Here is a 20,028-nt window from a genome sequence, read left to right as displayed (position 1 = left end):
GATGAAACACGTCACCAAGGTCATGCCCTAAGGGTCATGGTGGGGCTCAGGGTCTGACCACAAAGCTGGCCAGACTCCCCGCCCTGCGGGACCCACAGGGCCTCCCCCACCAAGCCTGCCCGTCCCTGCCCTGCCCAGATGGCTCCCCTAGGCAGGACACTGAAGGACAGGGCACTGTCCAGGCCCAGAGTGGGCTCCCGGGCAGCCCCTCCTGCTAAGGGGCTCCCACGGCTGAGGGCAGATGGTGAAGGGCACGTCCTTGGCCCTGGACACCCGCCAGGCTTCCTAGCCTGCCCCCCGGAAGCCGCAGGCTGGTCCACAGGGCTCCGACCTGCTGCTGCCCTTCGCGAAGCTGCTTCCTTCAGAGCCGGGTGTCGGCCACCACAGGCTCGAGTGGAGCAGCTGGTGACTGCCACCTTGACTGGGGGGGGGCACGCGGAGGGGAGGGAGGAGAGCCGGCACGGAGCCTGCCGAGTGCTACAGAAACAGAAGACAAGATTAGTCTTAACGAAGCCCAGAACAGATTGCAGGGTGTCGGGAGATGGGATGTTTTAAAGAAATAAATCTCAGCTCCCAGTTACAGAAGCACAAACAAACCCAAACAACAGATCTTTGGAAGCTGCCAGGTTCCCGGCTGCCAGGCTGCTGCTGAGGGCCCAGGAGGGGCGAGGGCGGCTGTCCCTGGAGCATCCGCAGGGGCGTCGGGGCCCCCGGGCAGGCCCACGACGGGGCGCAGAGGTGGCTTCCTGAAACCTTGAGGGAGGGGACGTGCCCCTCTACCTCCCCACCAGCTTCTGGCCGCTCCACCTCCCGCCTCTCTGGGACCCACAGCTGGTCGGGCAGGCGGGCACCCCCTCTCCTGTGTGGTGGCAGCCGCTCCCAGGCCTTCCCCGCCCCCATCTGGTCCTGCTGCTGCTGGAGCAGCCTCCTGGGACGTCCCCCAGTGCAAACACGCTGTCGCCTCGCCTGGAGGCTCCCCTGGCCCCCCCCCCACACCCTGGTCTGCTCAGGGTCACGTCTTTCTCGCCCCCTCCCTGCATGGGCGCCCTGCCGGCCGGAGGTGGCTGTACGGAAAAAGAACGGCCAGGCTATCCATGGAAACCGCCGGAAGCAACTGAGAACTGTGGTCTCACACCACCGGCCGCCCTTGCTGGCTTAGGGGGACCCTGGACGGCACCCCCAGGTCCCTCGCGGCAGCTCCCTGGCAGCAACACCTCCAGGCATTCAGACCTGGGCCACTGAGCCCACCGCTTCCAGATCCTTCTGAGAGGCTGGGGTTCTCGCCTCCTGTCTGTCCCTTGTGCACACAGGCCAGTTACACCGACGAGGACGACAGATATCAATAATTCAGCCTTTACGGCTGATAGCCTGGTGTCATGCAGCCTTTTCCTCCTAAAGGCAAAAAGCACTTAAGATACCATTTATTTCCGCCTCGCGTCCTGCGCGGGGGCGGGGGGGGGCGCCTGGAGCCGGGCAGTGATGCCCCTCCTCGTGGGCTTCTGCCACCCCTGGGAAACCTGCTGCGGGGGAGGGGGCACCAGGCCACCGGTACTGTGACCCCTTGTCTTCCTACAGATAATCTGGAGGGCCCTCTGTACCACCTTTGTCCTCCCCACAGCGACCGTCTCGTGGGGACCAGCACTGCCGGACACAGAAGCTTCTGGCCCCGTGGGGCTATCAGAATTTAATTCATTGAGGACCAACAAAATTAAAAATCTTGCTCAGTTGCAAGAGGCCCATTTCCAGGGCTCGACAGCCACACGTGGCCAGTAACACCCGCCTGGACAGCGTCCACTGCCACAGAAAGTTCTGAGGCATGGCGCTGCCAAGACAGACCCATAAGACTCACGGGACAGCCACAGTGCGAGGCTGCGGGTTTCAGGCGCAGCTTGAACAAGGCGCCCAGAGGGTCCTCCCCACCCGCGGGCTGGCTGGGGCTTCAGGAGCATGGGGGAGAAAGTTCCAGCCGGAGGCGGCAGGGCTGGGGAGTGGCGGTGGAACGGCGGGCCGGCTCAGGGGGAAGATCAAGAGCAAAGGTTGGAGGCAGGTGGGCATCTGAGCAGGACCCCGAGGGCAGGTGGGCCCGGCGTTCACCAGCCCGCGTCCCCCCGGGGCCTGTGCCCCCCTCGTGTAGACCCACGTCTGAGCGGGCTGGGCCACGGCACCCAGGAAGCCACCATGAGAGGCCACCCAGACAGTTCTGCAACCCCGCACGCCGCCCTTCACTTGGGACAGCCACCCTGAGCATGCGCCAGGAACCACAGAGGATCCAGGGAGATGGGAAACTCTCCCCAGGGGTGGGGACCCAGCTCTGGGGACCGGCTAGCAGGTCATTAGCATCAGTTGCTGGCAGGACCTCAGTGACCGGCCAGCGCGGGAGAGCTTTTTCTTTTCTTTTTTTTAAATCTTTTTTTTTTTTTTTTTTTTTTTTTTTGACAGAGAGAGACAGCGAGAGAGGGAACACAAGCAGGGGGAGTGGGAGAGGGAGAGGCAGGCTTCCCGCTGAGCAAGGAGCCCGATGCGGGGCTCGATCCCAGGACCCAGGGATCATGACCTGAGTCAAAGGCAGACGCTTAACGACTGAGCCCCCCAGGTGCCCTGGGACAGCTTTTTCACTGACAAGCGTGCAGGCCAGGCCGGGGGGAAGCCAGTCTGAGTCGGGCAGGACTTCACTGGGCTCTCTGCTTTTAAAACTCGGTTTTTATCATAAAATGAATATAACCACAGAATAACATTGTTGAAAATCAAGAAAAGGAAAACATTACTCATAATCACAGGATCTTAACATTCTGGCACACCATCCCCTAACCTGTATTGTTCAACACGGTGGCCGCACACGCCATTTAAATTCAGATCTCTCAACATTATGTAAACGTAAAACGTGGTGCCTGAAGCCACACCAGCCACATTTCCAGAGATGCCCAGCTGCGCACGGGGGCCAGTGGCCACCACATCAGAGGCACAGATCTGGAGTCTATCCCGCGTGGCAGGAGGTTCTCCTGGGCCTCCCTGCCCCGGATGGCCTCACCCACGCTCCGGGCCTTTTCATAGACTTTAGCCAAAATATGCGTGGGATTTGCCACCTGCTTTGCTGCAGAGACACTGTGAATCTCCATGTGACAGTTCAGCCTTTCTAAACACTGTGTGTCCTTCCTTCTGGTGGCATTGAGGTTCTGAACGTTCGGGAGTCACAGACACGGAAATCGCGTGGTGCCCCCTCCTTAGGAAATGTGTGTCCATGAGCACACAGACAAAAAGTATCCTAAGATTTCAGGGGCTCACTGACCCCAGATAAAACTCCCTTGTCTGGTAGGGTGAACCAGAGTTGAGCTAGTTCCTTCTTGACTATTGGATATTTAAATGCTTTCCCCCTTTTCTCCATTATAAAAAGTACTGTGATGAACATCTTCACGCAAATGTGTTTTATTTCTGAAATTCAGATTATTCCTTAGAATGCGTTCAGAAGACATTCGATTTAGGAGACAGGAGCTGTGCTCAGCTCTTCCCACACATTGTTGATGCACTTCCCAGGGCGGGGTCGATTGGCAGGCCACCTGGGGGTCCACACGGGGGGTCCTGCTATATGACAGCCTCACCCACTGGCCCTTCAGACTGGACCGGGCGACTTCCAGGACAGACAAATGACAGGCTGGCCAGTGACCTCGCTGCTGACCTTGCCCCATGATCATCATCACCTGCATGCCAATCCCAAGCCCTAATTCCTGATGCCGTGGAAGGCACAGCACTGAGGGAACACAGAACCCAACCCTGCTCTGGGACTCAGACCTCAGCCGGAACAGCAGCTCTCCTCGGCCACTCATTCCCCAATGGGCCTTGAGCGCTCATTTGGTCAAGGATTTCAGGCCGTCACTGTGCTGGGAGCTGGAGTGGGGGGTAGGGTAGAGCAGGTGCCTTGGCCATCTCGGAACAGGGCCCTGCCAGGCTATGCCCCACAGGAACGGATACCGCCCTCACATAACGAAATGTTGGAGGGACTCTCAGATGCAGGGGGGTTGGGGGGGTACTCCTCCTCCTCGCCCATCCCCAGCCCCACGGTCAGCCTCCACGTCTAGTTCTTAGGTTCTGCCACTAGAGGGATCCCTTGAGCCAGTCTGCTCGCACCCCTCCTGGGGACCCAGTGCGCTGTTACATTAGGAACCTTTGCTCCAGGAGCGGCTATGGGCACATGCCAGTCCTCAAAGCCAAGCCCGGCTGCAGGGTGTCTGCTCCAGCCAATGCTGGCGCTCTGGACCTCCGCCCTGGACCTCCGCCCAGACGCCCTCTCTGTCCAAGGCACAAGGACCACACCTCTTTTCCTGTAGTACCCTTCAGAGCCATGATTCTCAACCAGGCAGCATGCTGGGAGTCCCTGGGACCCCTCCCAGCAGCTCTGTTTTAGTTGGTCTGGCTGCCACCTGGGCATTAGGCATTTCCAAGGCTGCCCAAAGGCATCCTCACCTGCAGCCGGGTGCGGAGTGCCTGGTCTATAGTGTCCCGTACGGCTGACACTTTAGTGTAGGATTTCCAGCCCCATCACCGTGTGGGCACTGTGTGGGGGTGGGAAGGAGTGGAGGAGCACCATCCTTGCTTCCACGGTCTCCAGTATGGTGGCTTGGAGAGCAAAGGAGCAAGTGAACGTGCATTGCGGGGACTGGCCCAGTGCCCAAATCTGGCTCTCATCAAAATGGCCTATGAAAAATGCAGATTCCAGGGCCCGTCCAGCCCCTTCCAGAATCCACATCTGCTTTTTAAAGTTCCCAGAGACCTGTCATGTGCAGCTGGGCTGGGAACCAGTGTGCCTCCATGTAACACCCATCAGGTTCCGTCTGGGATGCAGGCCGTGTCCATGTCAAACCCCCCTACCCCGGGCTGAAGACATAATCCTGGCCAGGAGGCAGGGAGGGCTCCCGTCCGTCTTTGTCCTGTCGCAACACAAAGCCCCAGCCTAACCAGACTGCTGGGGCCGGAAGAGCAAGCGCCACAGAATTGCAGAGACTCTGTAGTGGAGGCACCTCCATGACCACACCACAGTCTTCTCTGCATACCCAGAGATCGATCCACCATCTGTGAAGCAGCTCTAAGCAAACAGATGACCCCAAACGAAACTGGGTGGGGCCGGGGGTCTGGAAAGCAAACATACGGCTCTGGAAGCCTTACCCCCCAAAGGCCTCCTAACGTGGCCACAGAACCCCGGCACCCGAGAGACGCCCCCCTGCTTTCGCTCGGGAGTTGGCACACGGTACAGAGTGGGGCTCTCGCATCCAACGGCAGTCGGAATCACCTGGAATATTAGCCAGCCGTGAACAGGAGGTCCACATCCTCGACATCATGCTCCAAGAAGCCAGACACAAAGACCACATGTGGCACGGGCACCTGGGTGGCTCAGTCAGTTAAGCGACTGCCTTCGGCTCAGGTCATGATCCTGGAGTCCCGGGATCGAGTCCCGCATCGGGCTCCCTGCTCGGCGGGGGGTCTGCTTCTCCCTCTGACCCTCCCCCCTCTCATGTGCTCTCTCTCATTCTCTCTCTCTCAAAATAAATAAAATCTTTAAAAAAAAAAAAAAGACCACATGTGGCATGATTCCACTTACAGGAACCGTCCACAACGGGCAAACCCACAGAGACAGAAGGTAGATTAGTGGTTGCCAGGGCTGGGGGAGGGCAAATGGGGAGTGGCAGCTTAGTGGGTGTGGGGCTTCTTTTTGGGGTGAGGAATAAGTTCAGGAACTAGACAGTGGTCACCGCTGCACAACTGAATGCGCTAAAGGCCACAGAATTGTACAATTTTAAATGGCTACAGTGGCAAATTTTGTTTTATGTGTATTTTACCACAACTGGAAAAACAAAACAATTTCCCTACTCTGGGGCCGCCCCTGTCTGTCTGGAAGGGTTCTCAGCCTTGGCACTGAGGCACGTGGGCAGGATCCTCTGTCATGGGGGGCGGTCCCGGAGATTGTGGGGTGTTCCGCAGCATCCCTGGCCTCCACCCGCCAGCCAATCACATCTCCATCCTCGGTTGTGATTCAAGTGTGTCCTGAGACTGCCACATGTCCCCTAGGGCAGAATCGGCCCCAGGTGAGAATCACTGCTCTAGAAGCATCTGGAATTGCCTGGGCATGAGAGTATAAAAGGTCCCCTGATTCTCACAGGCAGCCAGGGTGGAGAACCAGCAAGGCACGGGGGACGGGGAAGGAAGCCGGCAGTGAATTCACCGGGTAACCCCATACAACAGATGTCACTGTCCTCACCTTACGAAAGAAGAGATGGAGGTTCTAAGAAGACACAGAGCTTTCCCAGGCTCATGCCAACCAGGTCTCCCGAATTCCCAAATCCAAGCTCCTTCTGTGATCAGGGGCGCTACAAGGCCCATTACACCAGGCCCTGATTCTGATTCTGCCACTAAGACCTCAGCCATGAGACCACAGGCCAGGCCCAGGACACCTGAGTCACAGTAAAGATGGGAGCTCGGGACCCGTCCCTCCACCTGGGCCCTGGAGGTGCCGGGCACCAGCAGGGTGGCCCACCAGGGGGAGCTCTGACCAAGCCCTGTGGTGTTGCAGAAGCTAGGCTTGCGTTCCATTCCTAGCCCGCTTCCCTGGTGGGAAACACCACACAGCTCAGTGAACCTCACGGGGTACAGTGGACCGCTCCCCTTCATATATGCTCTCCAATACCCGAGACAGAGGTTATCAGTCCACTCTCAGGCTCTAATGGACCACATCTTGTTGAGGGGATAAAATCAGGAAAGAATCCATCTCAAATTCCTTCTCCTCTGCTCCCTTGCTTACGTCTGTCCTGTGTGACCTCATGTGCTCCAGGTCCGGGGCAGAGCCATCCGGGCTCACTTCCAGTTCCGCTGGCTTACTGGCTTTGTGACCTCCAGCAAGTTAAGTAACCTCTCTGAGCCTCTCGCTTTCCCTTTCTATAGACGGGGGTGATGTTAGGACCCGCCTCACAGGGTTTGGGGGTGCTTGTGAGCATCAGCGTAAGTAATCCGTGGCACACACACCTGGTGCCCACTCAATGCTTGAACCATCCACCCCTAGCCCGTGCCTGGCTCACAGCTCCAGGTCAACGATCGTGTGCTGGCTGAATACATCAGCGCTTAGGAGCGTGCTCACCACTGTCTACCTAGAAATCTAAGGAGAGTGAGGACCACAGCCAGAGCACGGGAAGGGGTTGCCGACGTCGGGGGTGGCCCGTCCTGTGCTGGCCCCGGCCGCTCCGGGTTAGTGCAAGCCCACTGTTCATGAGCCTTGTGCACGTCCACCCCCGTGATGCCCTGCAGACCCCTAATGATGCCGTGTGGTGGCTGCTACACGAGCCCCTGACAGGTTCACCCCAGGAAGCTTAAGTCCTGCCCCCACCCCCGGCTCTGCCTGTGTGGCCTGAACCAGCAAGGCTGCTGCTGTGCCCAGGCATCTGGCTCCCCTGGGCTCTCAGGCTATAGAGGGAATGCCACCAACATTCCCCCAGGACTGTGCTCCCGCCGCTTACAGCTCAAGGGTCTGGGCAGAAAGGCTAAGGTTCCCCCGGGGTCAGGGGGCTGGGCCACGTGCCTGGCTTGGCTGCAACCCCGTAAGCCTTATGCCACCAGCCAGGAGTCTCCGAGCATGCCTTGGGTCTGTGGGATGGCCGACAATCTACTGTACCCCCAGTGATAAGAACTGGGATTCCCAGGACCTGGCCCCGTGGGGTTTAGTTTGGGTTATGGGGCAGGTCAGACTTGTAGGGATGGCTTATCGTAAGTGAGGCCGCCAAGGGGACAGGAAGGGGAGAGAAGGTGGAACCCCCACTGCGGGTCCTTCGCCGCCGTCTTGGGCAGCATCGACGATGGGACACGGGTGCTGAGGCCCTGGCTTGGGGAGAGCCGGACCCCGGCAGGGCGAGACACAGGCTGCCCTCACCACTCAGGGAGCAGAGGCCTGACACACACAGCTGCCCCCCGCGAGGCCCGGGGCCGGCCTTGGGGGTCAGACGCAGCACTCACCCGCTCTCGCTGTCCAGGAACACGGAGCTGCCACTGTCCACAAGGGCGGCGCTGATGGGCGAGAGGCAGAATGGCGAAGAGAAGGCGTCGGAATCCGAGTCAAAGGAGCTGTCCCTGCTCACACCGTCCGCCGACAGCTCAAGGGAACCCTCCTCCTCGCCGGCCTCGGGCCGGGGCTCCCGCCCCTCCTCCGGCCCGTCCTGCGAGCTGACCCCCGACAGGATCCCGGAGTCGCTGTGGGCTGGCGCCGGCGGGGCCATCCCCAAGCCCTGGGCCAGCTTCTCCCCGTCCTCGGAAGGGGGTGAAGGGCTGACGCGCACGGCGTCCTGGATGCTCTGCACCACCACCAGGGCATCCTCGTCTCTGGGGGTCAGGGCGGGCCTGGGCTCCGTAGGGGAGGGCTGGTGGGGCGTCCCCAAGCTCTGGGCGCGCCGGCCCCGCGGGCGGGGCGCCTTGCGCACCGGGGAGCTCTCAGGGGTGATGTAGCGCAGCGCCTCCTCGTCCTGCTTCTGGATGCGAGAGTTGGGGACCCACGCGAGGATGAGGGTGCTCCCGAGCAGCTCATCCTTCTCCATGTACAAGCACAGATAGCCTGGGAGGGTCAGGAGGACAGGCAGGTTAGGGACGGTGGGGCCTCCCTCTGGCTTCTGCTAGAGGCCACGCCCCGAGACAGTCCGGCCAGGGGGCGTGGTCAGGCTTGAGCTGAGTGAAAGCTGGGGGCACTTAGCAGATTCGGGGGCACTGGGCTCCCAGGCAGGGACCTGTCGTTGTCTTTCCACGCACGGGGAGACCTCCTCCAGCTCAGAGCCCCACCCCGGCCACAGTCTGGCGTCCCCGGGCGCAGCCAGCCTCCAGGTCTGGGTGAGCCCAGGGGCCCAGGAGCCCAGGGGCCCAGGAGCCCAGGAGCCCGGTTTCACCACAGCTGGGAGCGATGGAGGCTGTGGGCTTTATTTATGTATCATACTAAATAAATCCAAAGAGGGGCGTTTGGGTGTTTTCCGGTCAGTCGGGGTCTCAGTGTATCTTCTTTAATGCGGCTTTCTGGAAGAAGGGGCCATCCCCGATGTCAGGCACCAGACCGCAGACAGGGGCGGAGAAGAGCGGTTCTCCGAGGAGGCAGCAGCCATGGGTGGGCTCTCTGGGCCCCTGGACGCTCAGTCTGGAGGGAAGGCGGCACTTCCTGCCACTTCAGGATGTCCTGATTTCTGGGCCGATCATGCCAGGTGCCCAGACCTCCTGGTCTCCTCTCTGAAAGCCCCTGGGGCTGGAGCTGGGCCCTCACATCCCTCGGGGCTCTGAGAACCTGCACCGGAGTCTCCTGAGCCTGGCTCCATTTCCAGAAGAGGTGGGGACACTCAGTGGTAATGGTAAGGTGCAGGGGAGGCCACACTTTTCTACACCCTCAGATCCTGCGGCTCGGAGATTGGGAAGGGAGCCCCAGGCCTCTGCCCCCACCCCCCACCAGGCCTTCCATCACAACAGCATCAACATGAAGCTCTCCCGAGGCTGTGCTGTTCTTTCTGATTTAGACCAGAAGGGCTAACACTCTCAGACCCGGCCCTAGAACCTCTGCCTCCTCCTTGAATCCTCAGAGTCGGCCCCGTGGTCAGGCATCCACGGCCATGTGCCACCCAGAGCCTGCACCCCCTTCTAGAGCACACGCCGGGGATGCAGGATCTTGGAATTCCCTGTCTGCAGCCCAGAACCAGCTTCCAGGGCCTGCTCCTGAGCTGTCTGTGGGGGCTGTGGACAGGCTGGGGTGTCCACACGTGGATGCCCGAGGTCCCTCATAGCGCAGGAAAGAGCTAGGCTGGACCTCGGCTCTCCTGCTTTGGAACCTGTAGGGGCTGATGATTCCAGACCTGCACCTGACCATCTGGGTGACTATAAAGATAGACTTATCGAGGTAGGAATAGTTCATTAACATAATTTAAACTTTTTGTATTTTAATTAATTTATTCAGTATTCTGTTGACACATAATTTGCATACAGCAAAGCGCTCAGGCCTGACTGTAATTTATAACTTTTTTAGATGTTCTGACATCTGGTGTGGGGCCTCTGACTGCGCTGGGTGGGCAAGTCCACAGGCCACAGCCAGGTTGCAGGTGCACGGTGGGGCCTGAGCATCCTCCAGCAGCCTGGGGAGGCTGCAGGAAGAACGAGGAGTGCCCACCCCTGCCCCACCTCCACCCCGGGCAAGCGTTGGGAGTGGCCCAGCCTCTCTGAGCACCAACTTCCTCGTCCAAAAAAGAGGCCTGCCTGCCTGGGGTTCCGGGCACGCTCATGAAGTTAACATACAAATAAAATAAAGCAATCCATGTATTTGTTGCAAGTCATTTGCACAAACGACAAAGGACCACACAGGACTTGGGTATCACCAACCCATCATTTTGTTCCTTCCATGGGGGGCAGCGGGGCTGAGGGAAGTCAGTGCCCGGCCACTATGACCAGATCTAACAGCCTCAGATCTGCCCCCAGCCCGAGGACAGCCATGGTCAGGTACCCGTCCTGGAAGAGAAGCGAATGCTTTGCTCCGTGCTGTGACCTGCTGCCCTGCCATGCACTGGGCAGTTGGCCACCGCCGCGTCCTGAGCCCTGGAAAAATATGCAGTTTCTTTGTCTGTGACTTGGCACAAGATGGCAAAGCCGCTGACACCACAGGAAAAGTGTCCACCCCAGGCTCACGAAGGTCCTGGCACTGGTGTGTCCCGGGCACGGCCCCAGGGGGATGAATTCACGGTCCCTGCATCTCCCTGCTGCAGACTCCAGCTGATGTTTCCTGCCCTAATTTCAGAACAGTGGGGTCTGAGGACAGGTGGAGACAGGACCGGTGATGTCCATGGCCTGTCCCACAGTCCGCCTGGTTCTCATCACAGCCTTCTGGGCTGTGGGAAGGGAAGCAGCCACCTAGCTTGAGGGGTGGGCTCCTGCCACACTGGAGGGGGCCCTGGGTACTGGCCAGCACCCACAGAGGAAGGCTGCCCGCTTCCCAGCCTGTAGGCTCCCTGCTCCCAGCAGCCTGGAGTGACCTAATGTCTTCTTCTGAGGCCGATTGCCCATAAACTGTCCTGCCCCATGTGTATAAGTTAAAGGTCACCAGCCCCTTCGAAGATGGGGAAATTAGGACAAATGGGGAAGTGACATGAAAGCTTTCCAAAGCTATGGCTTCGTTACTTTCGAAAGAAAAGCAAGCCCCTCTACCCAGGCCCTCCCACCTCCTGGGCTCACCTGGGTGGTGCTCCCCCAGCCCCTGCAGCCCCTCTGGTGGGTGCACACAGACATTGTTCTTGGAGTAGATGATCTCCCCCTCCAGGACGGAGGGGGGCCCGCCACCACTGCCCGGGGTGAGGGTCAGGAGGTCTGAGGCTTTGGAGGAGGCCCGGCGAAGGAGACGGCCCAGAGACATTGCCGGGGGAGGGTTTCCATCCTCCGCACGCTTCGGCCCGGGCGGGGCTCGTCCAGATGTGGCTGGGGGAGAAAGACACAGAGGAGGCGCGTCAGGCCAAGGTCATGGGCTTGAGCCAGGTGTCCTCGGCGCTGCGTCCTGCCTCACACCAGTAAGCTCGAGTTGGATGGTGGTTCACTAACTACCGGGATGGGTCCTGCTAGCACAAGGCCACGTGGCACCATGCACGTTTGAGGCCAGGTCGTTCTCAGTTCCTTCCCATTATGACAGCCAAAAATGTCTCCAGGCATGGCAAACGTCCCCCATGGTGATCTCATAAAACTTCCAGACTTCTCTTTGCTCAGTTTTCACCCCTGTGTCTGTGCCCACAAGCCCTCCCTTCCTGAACTTCTCGCCCTTCCACCGTGCTTCCCAGGGAGCATCCTCCTTCCTCCAGCCCGTCCTTCCCGGCCTCCTCCACCCCCAGGCCCGGCCTGATGTCCCGACATGCGACGGGTCATCGCAGCTGGGAAGGGTGTCACAAGCAGTATGTGAAGGACCCGAGTTTGCCTACAACTCGTTCTTTAAAAAAATAAACGAGAGGGGGGCCTGGCTGGCTCAGTCGAAGGAGCATGTGACTCTTGATCTCGGGGTCATGAGTTTGAGCCCCACGTGGGGTGTTGAGATTACTTAAATAAATAAAAACTTAAAAAAATAAATAAAAAAATAAACAAGAAACAAAAGGATTTGATCCAGTATACATACAGAACTCCTAGAGAGTCACCAACAAAAGGAGCAGAGCGTCAATTCACAGAGGAGTAAATGGAAGAGCTGATAAAAAGGAAGAATTCTCAGTCTAAACAAAAGCCCAACACCCAGCAGATGGGCCAAAAGCAATTTCTATTTCAGCCAAAAACCCAACAATCAAAATCACTCGCTATGTGAACTAACCAGACGCTTCCCATCGGTCGAGCCCCGGGAACACAGACCACCAAACTGAGCCGTGGAATGAGCCACGGGTGTGAACTCGCCCGTATAAATGAAGACATGTGCGCAGAGCCATGCTGCCCCTGGCCAGAGATGGTGCATGTCCGAGGCTCAGACCGCGCTGGGCAGGGTGCAGGCCAGATTCATGGGGCGGGGGCTGGGACGGAGGCATCTGCAGAGGGACTTCACCTTCCCCTTTGAAAGGAAAAAAATGAAGGTGAGAGCCAATATGATAAAATTGTTGATGGATGGGTGGATGAACTACATGTGGTCCATCCACACGGTGGAATATTATTCAGCCCTAAGAAGGAAGGACATCCGGCCACCTGCCACATGGATGGACCTGGAGGACACTGTGCTCAGTGAAGTCAGCCACTCACAAAAAAACAGATAGTGTAGGATTCCACTTACACGAGGCCCCTGGAGTCATCAGATTCATAGAGAGAGAATGTAGGATGAGGGGGCGCCAGGGGTTGGGGGAGGGATGGGGACAGGGAGTTAGTGTTTTGGGGGCCAGAGTTTCAGTTTGGGATGATGACAATGTTCCGGACACGGGTGGTGGTAATGGTCTCACAACAGTGTGAATGTACCTTATACCACTGACCTTGCACTTGGTAAGGTGGTACATTTTTATATTATGTCTATTTTACCACAAGAAAATGATATTTTGAACCATCAACTGGGTATATTACATTGTTCTTTGAACCTTCTGCATTTTTGCACACTTCTCCTCAAATCCAGAGCTGGTTTGCGATGTTCCCTAAGTGAGGATCTTTCTGCTTGAGGGTTTGCACGGGCTCGTGGGGCGGAGGGGCGGGTCTTAGGGTGCCCTTCACTGTCCGAGGCCATGGGGCTCCATGCCGGATCCTCAGCCCACCTGGCTCCGTGAGGGCCCCTCCTGTGCCCCCAACTTTGTTCTCGGGTCTCCCCAAAACGGCCCTAACTCTCCCAAGCACAAGATTCTTCTAACCACCTCCTGAAAGTCACCCCTCCCTTGTCTGCATCTTTACCTAGAAAGATCCATCACTCCCTTCTCCCGAATCACTGAGGTTCCCAATATCAGCATCGCCTTGAAAATCACGGTTCTGGGACCCTCACCCCCACGGCAGAGGGTCCCACAGTGTGAAAGCGGCTGCAGACAGTAACCAGTAGGTGTGTCTGCGACCCAGTGAGACTTGATTAACAGACTCTCTCCTGAATCTCACAAGTCACCACGTGTCACAAAAAATTCTCCTTTCAATTTTTTTTCAACCATTTAAAAATATAAAATCCATCCTCAGCTCGAAGACTAGAACACAAGCAGAAGGCTCGATTTGGCCCATGGGCTGCAGACAGCTGACCCCTGGCTCGGACCACCATCTGGATACTCGGCCCCTCTCCACCCAAACAGTCTCTCCGGGAAGCCTTCCTGGCCTCTCCAGGTCCTCCCTGTCTCCCCCACTGGTGCTACTGTCTGAACTTTGAGGCACGCCCCGGCACCTGCCAACCTCGGTATGAAATTCTTAAAAAAAAATCACGTGGCCCCTACACATCATGTTGTCTGTCCAACTAACTGTCTAGAAAAATGATAGTTATTCTAATGATGATTCTGTTGTCCAGAATATTTTTAGAATTCAAGAATCATTCCAGAATGACCAGGTCCCTTAATGAGCCGTACAAGAACATGAGTCCCTTCTTTCTAGACCAGCGCTGCCCGGTAGAAATGTAATTCGACCACATACGCAATTTCAAATATCCCACTAGCCGCATTTTTTAACAGAAATGAGGAAGATTAATTTTGGTAATATACTCTGATTTCACTCGTTATTTCCCAAACAGTATCATTTTGGCATGTAATCAATATGAAAACAATTACTGATGAGCTGCTTTGCATTCCCTCAGCCTCTGGAGTCTGGTGTCTGTTTTGCGTTAAGTGCATCTCAGCTGGGACCAGCCACACTGCAGGGGCTCGTGGCCTCCGTGTGGGCGAGGCTGGAGTCCCACCTCCTTCCGGGGGCCTCCGCCGGTATTCCTTCTTCGTTAATCCTTCTAACCGCCAGGCTGGGCTGCAAACAACTCTCAGCCGATTCTAAAAACCAAACCGTCCTTCAGTGAAGACGTTTGCCCCCGTGGAGGATAATCAAAAGAATGTGCTGGAAGATTTGAAGGGGATCCCAAAATACAAGTGCTCACATCCTGCCTTTTCCCACACACCCGATGCGGAGCGGATGCTCTGGGCCACTGAGGCTCTGGCAGATGCGTCCTCCTAAATGCGAGGTTTTACAAACGAGAGAACGGGGTCCGAGCATTCAGGTCACTCAGTGAGCAGAAAAACTTGGCTCCTAAGACCTTTGTCCTCTGTGTTCAGAGTTTGGCTCCCACCCCACCCCGGTGGGCAGGGGACAGTCCCCGCAGCTCTGGCCCCAGGGTGTCCTGCAGAAGGCCGTGCCCTGGGGGTGTCTGTCAAACACCCCCCACAAATATTCACTCCCTTGAGACACTCCCCACTTATTCTCTAAATGCATTTGTTCCTCTGTGAGCCGACTTTATTGAAATGAAACCTGGTTCCCAAACTCTGTTCTCTATCAAAAACTACATGCGGAGAGAGTCCTTGACCTATTTTTTTTTAATTTTTTTTTTTTTTAAGATTTTATTTATTTGACAGAGAGAGAGAGACAGTGAGAGGGAACACAAGCAGGGGCAGTGGGAGAGGGAGAAGCAGGCTTCCCGCGGAGCAGGGAGCCCGATGCGGGGCTCGATCCCAGGACCCTAGGATTATGACCTGAGCTGAAGGCAGACGCTTAACCGTCTGAGCCACCCAGGTGCCCCCTTTGACCTATTTTTGAATGCTTTTTTTTTTCTTGTAAATTAGGAAACAAGCTCAGAGACGCACAAAGAACACAAGTTCCTTAAATCACAGGATCCGAAAGCATTTGTGTGTTTTCTCCTACCTTCTGTGCCTATCTTATAAAAAGCAAAGACCCCCCCCACTGGGATGACCCCGGGTCTTGCCTTCAGTCGTATCATGAGTGTGTTTTTCCACATGTTAATGAGTCGAAGTGTGTGTCTTCCCCTTGCCCCCCAAATCGTATGTTGAAGCTCAAACCCCCAGCACCTCAGAATCTGGCTGTATTCAGAGACGGGTCTTTACAGAGGTGATTAAGTTGGAATTAGGCCATTAGGGTGGCCTGAATCCAAAGTGGCTGGTGTCCCTTAAAAAGAGGAAATTTGGGGGAACCTGGGTGGCTCAGTCGTTAAGCGGCTGCCTTTGGCTCAGGTCATGATCCCAGAGTCCTGGGATCGAGCCCCGCACTGGGCTCCCTGCTCAGCTGGGGAGTCTGGGGGTCTGTTCCTTCCTCTACCTATGTTCCCCCCGGCCCCGCTCACTCTCTCTCTCTCAAATAAATAAATAAAAATCTTTTTTAAAAAATAAAATAAAATCTTAAAAAAAAAAAAAAGGAAGAAATCTGGAGATGGACAAGGTGTCCAGAACGGGGCACACGTCCAGGAGGAGGCAAAATCGTGCCATGGAGCAGTGGTGAGGTGAAACGGGAAGGGAGCGTGGGAGGGAGGGAGGGGGGCCTGCCAACTTCAGGGCGGGTGGGCTGGCAGGAGGGGCAGGGGCCGGGCTGGCGGCACACAGGGAAGCTGAGTGGGAGGAGCAGAGCAGGGTAAAAAGGGTGCAAAAGTTCCCTGGGCTAGACTGGGACCCGTGGCCCAAGGATGTGACCGGTCCCAATGCCACAAAACTGACCCCTTCAGGTGGCGGGGGGGGGGAACCACGCTGTGCATACTTTACCGTGACAAAAAATAAATAGGGGCGCCCGGGGGGGGGGCTCAGTCGTTGGGCATCTGCCTTCGGCTCAGGTCATGGTCCCAGGGTCCTGGGATCAAGCCCCGCATCGGGCTCCCTGCTCGGTGGGAAGCCTGCTTCTCCCTCTCCCACTGCCCCTGCTTGTGTTCCCTCTCTCGCTGTGTCTCTCTCTGTCAAATAAATAAAAAATTTTTTAAAAATCTTTAAAAAATAATAATAGCAGTGGAACCTGGCAAGGGGTGTATAGACGCTCTCTGTACTTTCTGCTCTTTTTAATGTAAACCTAAAACCCTCTAAAAAATAGAAATTAATTTTTAAAAAGAGGGTGGAGACGACAGTGCATGCACCCAAAGAACCCAGGCGGAGGCTGGGCTTGGGCAGAGGGAGGCAGGGAACGGGCAGGGAGCCAGCGGCAGGACGAGTGACAGCAGGGTGACAAAGGGAGCTTGGCTCTCCAGGCCGAGGGCCACGGCCAGCAGCGATGCTAGGGCCTGGCAAGGGCTCACACCCTGACGGGGATCTTCCTAGTGTCCTTGAGTCCCAAGATGCATGACCTTGAATGCTTCTGGCTCACAACCTGCAGAGCAGTTTACACCTGTGACCTTAGGGACCTGGTGTCCCATGGGGGCGGAAGGAGCAAAGATAACCAACCACCCCTCCTGGTAGACCAGAATGCTGTGCTCCAGAAGGTCTCCCCAGGTACAGAGCTCTGAGGAAGGAGAATGCCAGGTCCCCTTTTGTGGGTCTGGGGTCTTTCTCTGGGCAGATGACTTAATCTCATTATACCTCGGACAGAGTTTGGGGAGACGGGCACAACCTTCAAATGCCGTCAGCAGAGATCCTAAGGCACACAAAATTAGCCAATGCTCGAAAGGGGGCTGAGAGGAGCCTGCAGCCAGGAACCGCTCCCTGACTTCCCCCGGCAAGGACTCGGAGTTAGTTATGCCTGTTTCAGTCCTGTGGATTTGAGATTATAAGCTCCTGGGTCCAAGACACCTGTGAAAAGTCCCCCTCATGACTGATGTGCCTACCAGAATGCCACCTTCAGTAAAGTTCCACAGGCTTTGCTTTTGCCGACAGAAAGGACAGCAGTGCCGTCCCGGCAGTCGGCACAAGGAGCCAGAGATAGGAGTATTGCCAAGATCCAGAATGAGCGTCAGTTTGGGTGCAAAAAAAAAAAGTTATGATTTTAAAAAGGTATAAAGTAAAAACAGCAGTGCCGGTTTCTAGCCATCTACTGAGCCACGATCGCAAGCCGAGTTCTGAGCCGCTCTGAGCCATTGCAACCACTAGGTTGGGCCAGATTTTTGCAAATAGGCTATTGTGTCATTCGAAAGGACAGAACAACTTGGCCTCCCCTCAAAACACATGCTCATAACACGGAGCTCCCTCCGCAGAAAGCCTGCCCTGCTCCCCGCAGCTCTTCTTCCAACACCTTGGAGAACTGCGGGTTGTCAGCCACCTGCAGCCTGCAGGGGAAGAGAAACTGGGGACCCAGGAGAGGGGTTTGGGGGTGGCTGCTGGGGGAAGAGGGGCAGGTCTTTATTTCACAGCCCTGTCTGGAACTGGCCCCGCTGCTGGGTTGTGGCCAGGGGGCGGCGGCCGGCCTCCACAGACCGAGCTCGCTCCTGGACGTCCCCGGGAGCACCTGCCACCGGCCCAGGGCCCGAGGCAGCCGAGGCCTCGTAGCTCAGCGTGGCAGTGCTGGTGCGGGGCTCTCCTCTAATATTTACGGGGCAAAGCAGAGACACCCATTACCCAAAATTCATTCCCCAGGAGTTGGTGATTTATACCTGAGGAAAAGTCCTGGGCAGAGACAGAGCCTAAGTCACTGAAAAGCCAGAAAGGAGCAAAACACGGATTAAGAAATGACACCCTTTAGGAAAGACACAAGTCGCCCCGCATGCTTCCTTCAGAAAGCACTTCTGTCGCCCACACGTTGGTTTTCTGTGGCTGTTTTAACAAGTCACCATGCATTTCACAGCTGAAAACAACACAAATAAATCAGCTCACAGTTCTGAAGGCCAGGAGTCTGACCCAGGGCTCAACCGGTTCAAACCAAGGTATGGGCAAGGCTGAGTTCCTTCTGCCGCCTCCAGGGAGAATACGTTTCCCTGCCTTTTCCAGCCTCTAGAATCCGCCCCCCCCGCCCCGCAGCCCTTGGCTCGTGGCCCTTCCTCCACCCTCAAAGCCACCGGTGGCCATCCAGGTCCTCCTGGCCATCACAAGGCTCCGTCACTGACTCTCTGCACCCCCTCTTCTGCTTTTAAGGACCCTGGGATGACGCTGGTCCCACTGGATAATCCAGGACAATATCTCTATCTCTAGGGCGGCTGATGAGCAAACTTAACGCCACATAACCTAACCGAGTCCCAGGTTCCCAGGATCCGGACGTGGACAGCTTCAGGGACCATTCTGTTGCTGGCCACACCATGGCAAAGACACCGGAAAGGACGAATTTCTAGCTCACCCGCTGACTGTCAAATTCCCACGCAGAGCGACCACCTTTTAGGCAATATGATGGGGACCCAGGCCTAGAGCCAGGAGAGAGGAGGACGTGTGCCCCCATGGCCCCTGGGAGCAGCAAGATGGGTCAGAGGAAAGTGCACGCTCACGCCAGTGCCTGCCCTTGGCAGCTTGCTCCGCCCACAGCCTTGGTTTCCTCTCCTGTATAAAGGGCCCCATCAATTGCCAAACAGAAAAATAGGAGCAAAGGTACAAAGTTCTCTTCCAGAACCTTCCTAGGAAGACCAAAGAAATCGGGCAGCCTGGAGCCACTCTAAGAGGCAGGAGCTTGACTTGTCCTGTTGGCTGCTCTGGGCTGTGCACCTGCCTTGGGCCCACCTGGCTCAGGTGCCGGGATGCAGCTGTCAGCAGGGCAAACGGGGTCCTGGCGCCTCCCAGGGCTGCCAGTGTCCGCGGACCGGAGACTCCAGCCCGCACCCATCCTGACGGCTGATCACCGTAGCAGGGAGAGGCAGGTAGGGAGCAGAGGGCCACTGGACACGTTAGGGACGTGTGGTGGGACGAAGCCCACAGATGATTACCCCCCTGGCCTCATCACTGGCAGGCCACTCAGGAGCAATAAGCCCCGGGCTCCGGTCACCTGCCATGTGGCCGGCAGGAACCGGTTCCTCTGCTTTGCTCTCAAAGCCAGATCAACACAGAGCGGTGAACAGGCGATGCTATTTAAACAGGAGCCAGCCACACGAAAACAAGGATCATTTTCCTCCCACACAATATCTGCTGCTAACACCCCTCAGAGGAGACCCCAGCTCTCTCTACCTTCCCAGAACCAGGCATGTGCACCAGGGTCCTTCCAGGAAGCCCCTACTTTGCGGTTCAAAGGGTGATCTAAACCCTGCGGGTAGACTGGCTCAGGAACCCGATCCCTGGGGCACACGATTTGGGGAAGTCGGGTCTTCCAAGTATCATCACGCAGACGAGACACCTGTGGGCTGACACGACCCCTCTTCTCTGCGTTGCTTCCCTTCACGTCATGGGCTCATTGTAGAAGAGAGAGGCCTTCCCGGCACATACATCACATTCAGGATGCCCATGGAGAAGACTGTCACCCAAAAACAGGGTCGCTGTGGGCAGGGCCTCTGCATACAAGGGGGGACAAGACAGTCAACTTGTATTTAAAATGAAGGAACAAAGTGTAGGGCATAAACCCAGTGCTGGAGGCTTGGACCGATCGCCCTCCGGGAAAGGACCTTTGAGAGGCCATAAGGACAAGACAGTCACAGGACCGTGGGGGGGAGTTGGTGGCCAGCTTCACTGTGACTTCCCTCTTTTGGCTGTCCAGCTGCCGCTTTGATGATCACCTACTCCCTGGAAAACCCCAAGGTCTCTGCCTCTCAAGCAGGAGACC

General features: G+C 56.8%; 1 protein-coding gene across 3 annotated transcripts in view; it reads right to left on the bottom strand.

Moving 5' to 3' along the window:
* Positions 1-20,028, bottom strand: part of TBC1D16 (TBC1 domain family member 16) — a 71,128-nt gene that overhangs the window by 47,283 nt on the left and 3,817 nt on the right. For all 3 annotated transcript variants that reach the window (XM_025859729.2, XM_073886156.1, XM_073886155.1), the window contains exons 2-3: positions 11,218-11,457; positions 7,990-8,581 (exon numbers count right to left, since the gene is read on the bottom strand). In XM_025859729.2, the coding sequence (XP_025715514.1) occupies positions 7,990-8,581; positions 11,218-11,395 (770 nt within the window). In that variant the 5' untranslated portion in view covers positions 11,396-11,457. The remainder of the gene's footprint in view (positions 1-7,989; positions 8,582-11,217; positions 11,458-20,028) is intronic.

The sequence above is a fragment of the Callorhinus ursinus genome, unplaced genomic scaffold (assembly GCF_003265705.2).
Source record: "Callorhinus ursinus isolate GAN/ISIS: 27379988/994484 unplaced genomic scaffold, GSC_fseal_2.0 scaffold68, whole genome shotgun sequence".
Lineage (NCBI taxonomy): Eukaryota > Metazoa > Chordata > Mammalia > Carnivora > Otariidae > Callorhinus > Callorhinus ursinus.
The sequence above is the reverse complement of the archived record's forward strand: the minus strand, read 5'-3'. Positions and strand labels throughout refer to the sequence as shown.